General features: G+C 34.1%; 1 protein-coding gene across 1 annotated transcript; it reads right to left on the minus strand.

Moving 5' to 3' along the window:
• Nucleotides 1-1,683: 1,683 nt before the first annotated feature.
• On the minus strand, nt 1,684-2,911 carry LOC113702935 (CYC02 protein-like). The gene is made up of 2 exons (XM_027224121.2): nt 2,780-2,911; nt 1,684-2,249 (listed from the first exon to the last, which is right to left on the minus strand). The coding sequence occupies exons 1-2, from the start codon at nt 2,862-2,864 to the stop codon at nt 1,951-1,953; spliced, it is 384 nt and encodes a 127-aa protein (XP_027079922.1). The 5' UTR covers nt 2,865-2,911; the 3' UTR covers nt 1,684-1,950.
• Nucleotides 2,912-4,485: the final 1,574 nt, after the last annotated feature.

Consider the following 4,485-nt stretch of genomic DNA (forward strand, 5'->3'; position numbering starts at 1 on the left):
TTATAATAGGAAAATTCACACCATTTATTGTTTAGTATAAACGTTTCGGGCATCACAAGAAAATTTCGGAGGAGTTGCATTTTCAAAAAACTTGATCATTCAAGACTAATTGAGTGAATTAGTCTTGGAAATGGTAAAGGAACTTATTGGTGATCCAAATTAGAAGATCAGCTAATTCGTTGAAACGTAAATATTGAAACAAGTGACAATCTAATGGATCCGCCCAGAGATGTCATGATTGAGAAACATCCAAATAAGTGAAGCCGGCCCGTATATATCTTTTTTAATGGGCCTAAAAATGGTGGTATTCACTGGTACAGAATGATTATGTTTTATCAGTATGTGAATAAAGTATGGTATAAAATACAGGGAACTCTTCTGTGGTTTGATTCCACGAAATCCTACATCATTTAAAAATACCTAGAGAACTTCCTCGTAATTTCAGATTATCTGAACTATGGACATAAACCATCAATTTTAATAGAAGAATAGAAAAAATTTCCATACTACCCTTACTTCTTAAGTAACAGAAGCTAATTTAGGATCTTAATTGCACTTTTAAAAAATTCATTTAATTTATTTTAGAAGAACGTAAGTTGAGGGGCATAATTTCAATTTGAAAAAAATATGTTTTGTTCCCCAACTAAATCATATCTGAACAATCAGACCAAAGTTCTCCCTCTTTCCTTTTATTTTTCCCTTTCTCGTTCTTCTTCTTTTCTACAACTATAGTTTTTTTTTTTTTCCATTTTTTTTACAGCTATAGTTTGCCTCAAACTCGTGCCCGTTACAGCTATAGTACGGTCTACAAGTCATTGGGTCGGTCCTGACATAAATTAGATTGATTTTTTTTCTTAGATTTGTTTATACTTATTTTAGGTAATAAATTAGAATTCCATTTTGGATTGATCGTGGCCCTTGTGTATTTTGTCAAAACAAATTAATTATGGTTATGTCCGAATTAAAGTTTAGAAATTTGGATTCATTTTCTTATTTCTTTTGTAAGAATGCAGTTTGGGCCAGATGAAATCTTGAGACTTATCTCATCAATTACTCAACTCATATAATAGATTAGCCCAAATTCATTCAATATTTAATGAAAAATAATAAAATCCTTGCTATACCTTTCAAGATAAATTTTCTCATTGATTAATTAATTTATACTAAATATCTCCTAGAGTCTATTTTGTTGACTTTTATAGACGTTATAACTCCCACGTAATCTTGCTATATCTTCCATATATAGCAAATGGATTTTAATTAATAATTAGTTTTAAATGTTTAGTGGTAATCGTGATGCATGAGCTACTAAGATGATTTTGCTGTACACACTATTTTTTTTGTGTCAAAATGCTGTATACACTAATTATGTTTCGTATTTTGTGCTATTTTGATCTTGTTTGTGGTGCCATTATATAGAGTGATTTTCTTTTATTTATTTTTATTGTTATTTTTATTTAGCATAGTTTTTTAATATTTTTTTTTACAATTTCTAGAATACTAGATGCTTTAAAGTATGCGTCATAGACTATGACTGGAATCGCCGCTTTAAACCATGCTTCCTCCTTGGAAATTTGAACACAACTTCTTCCATTATCTTGACTGATTAAGTCACCACCTCCACCGTCCACCCAGGATAAAAAGTTGGGGATTTGAAATCCCAGAGTTTACAAGGTACAGAAGTTTCTGATGTAACTGAGATAGAGATCATCAATTGTAGTAGATGATCACGTAGATTTATTTATTCAACATGACAACAACATAAGAAGAGCACTCGAACTGAGTACTCATTACATGCTTCCCCTGCTGATTCTACACCAATTCAAAGAGAAGCCGCACAAGTCTTTTACACATATAGGAAATCAACCATTAAAAGGAAACACAACATAACATATTAAGGTAATAATATAGGTGTCACGGATCCTGTGTCACACCCTTATTTATTTAGCATTAATTTTCGACCTCATCTACGGATGTAGCTTCAGGGGTCTCCTCAGCAGTTCGACAGCATCTTTGGCAATGTCCTTGGTACCAGCGGCAGCAACGATGTCTGCAACGATCTGCGGTTACGGTATCCTCATCTCCAGATGTAGCTTCAGGGGTCTCCTCAGCAGTTCGACAGCATCTTTGGCAGCGTCCATGGTACCAGTGGCAGCAACGATATTTGCAACGATCTTCGCTTATGCTATCCTGATGAACCTCACCTGAACTGGCATCGTGGACACCAGTGGTTTTCACGCTCTTCTGATCTGTTTCAAGACACAAGGAGACATAAATATTTGGAGCTTTATCTTAAGCTGCGAACGTTAGGTGACCGGCTAGGCTGAAAATTTGCAAGATATACGCAAGGAAAAGAATACAATGGATTGAACAAAACAGTCTAGGCATATAAGATAGTGCTACTTGATATGAATTATTTTACTTTAATACGCTATTCAATAAATTATGATTAGAAGCATTTAATTTGGTTTTCGACGTTAGTTTAACCTTTAGTGTGACACTATGGAATGTGTATCCTTACAGCAAAACTATAAGGATGCATGAAAAATCAGATGTGCCACTAACCATTGATAGAAGCAACCAAAATTTACTTTTACTAAACAATGAAAAAGATATTAGCACATTAATATGACTTGCTTGATAATATACAAATAGCCTTCCACAAAAATTCACATCCCAATAATGAGTCCCCTAATCTCCATTCATTTGAGTATTTAGGTGCAGCCAAAAAAACAAAAAAGGAAGAAAAGAAAAAAAAGGGGGGGGGGGGGCTAGATACCTGCAGCTGTTGCATCAAAGGAAATGAGGAGCACAAGTGCAAAGAGAACACCAAAAAGAAAGAGCAAATTTTTTGAAGATGCCATTTGATCACAAGCTCACTCAAAATGTAAGTAATGTGCTAAATTATTGCTATAGAGTGATAAGTGCATGGAGTTGCAGCCCTATTTATAGGAACTAGGGGGGGAACACCACGCCTAGCGTGGAATGAATATTTTAGGGTTAATTTCAAAAACCTCCCTTGAGGGTTTTCATAATTTCACTAGCACCCTTGTTATTTCCAATAATACAATGAGCTCCCTTCTGATGTTGATGGGACCTAATGTCAATATCATCAGGGGGAAGAATTGATTTTTCCACAGACTTGTTCTGGTTTCAATCTCGCGGATTTGAACAACATATTTTGGATCTCGGGAGTGACTAAGTGCTTACGTCTTATTCCATACTTTAATTGCTTGATACCGTGTCCTTATCTTCCTTTTTAGTACAAGTTGGACACGTGTTATTTTTATGTTTTCTCATCCTGCACAAAATCTTGATAGCTTTGTTGCCGGATTTTATTCTGCTGCTTTTCAGTAAGCGTATTTTCCAATTCAAATAATTCATTGCTGCTTCTAGAGTCTTCCCCGCATATGTAGTCATTATAGAAGAAAATGCTCCATTTCCTCCATATGTACGAAATCCTTGCTTGGGTGTATTTTCTAGATTTTGCAAAACGATCCTTATCCCAAGAGCTCTTTGATAATGTATTTTTCTTTAGAAAAATATTCATATTCCTTCTGTTGAGGGTAGACCTTTATTTCCAACTCATCAAATTTCATAACTTTGATATGATGAAAGGCATCATATCTATTAGAATCTTCAAAATCTGGTCCAGCTGAAATAATCTTGAGCATTAAACTGTCTTTGGGACCGTATGTGCCTAACTCCTTGATTCCACTGAGGGAGTTTGGAAATTTCAGCAAAAGTAGGAGAGTTCATATAGATAGCATTGATTAGCATTGATTACTCCAAAATTGTGCATTTTTGAAATTGCAATCACATCCCTGCACACAATTTATTCGAGGATAGATCCCTATGAAATCCATATAATATATTTCTGTATTTTGTAAGGCATATAATTCTCTCATGAGAGAATTGTACTCAGTGACGAGCGGGTGCTCATTAATTATATTATCCATTATGGGTATCCTTTGAAATGCCTGTTTCCGGCTAAAATCCGGTTTCAAGGATATCCCATCATTAAGAGAATTTTTTCCAGATCTCTCAATCTGTTGATAATCTTCTTGTCTCGATGAAGGGGGAAGATTTTCTATTTCATCCCTTTTGAATGGGTCATATAATAAATTTTCAACCTTATCGTAAAGGCTAACTGTATTCTGTCATTTTTCGGCGTGCTAGAAGTTCAGAAACTTCTTTATTTATATCTTGATAATTCATAATATCCATTACGTCATTGCATGACGTCTGCAATTGAGAAATTTTCTCAGATAATTCCAAGACTTTATCCAAGAGGATAGTTTGCTTATTCATTTGGTCTTCCATCTCTAGTTAGAAAATCTGCAAAACAATTTTCATCAGATTTTATTAGTTCAATATCAATCATGAACTCAGATAATGCCATTTTCTATCTAATTAATCTTTTATTTTGAGGCAGTGATTTAATATTATTTTTAATAAATGCTCTTATTTGAGAATTATCCTTTC

Source organism: Coffea arabica, chromosome 3e (assembly GCF_036785885.1).
Source record: "Coffea arabica cultivar ET-39 chromosome 3e, Coffea Arabica ET-39 HiFi, whole genome shotgun sequence".
NCBI classification, from domain to species: domain Eukaryota; kingdom Viridiplantae; phylum Streptophyta; class Magnoliopsida; order Gentianales; family Rubiaceae; genus Coffea; species Coffea arabica.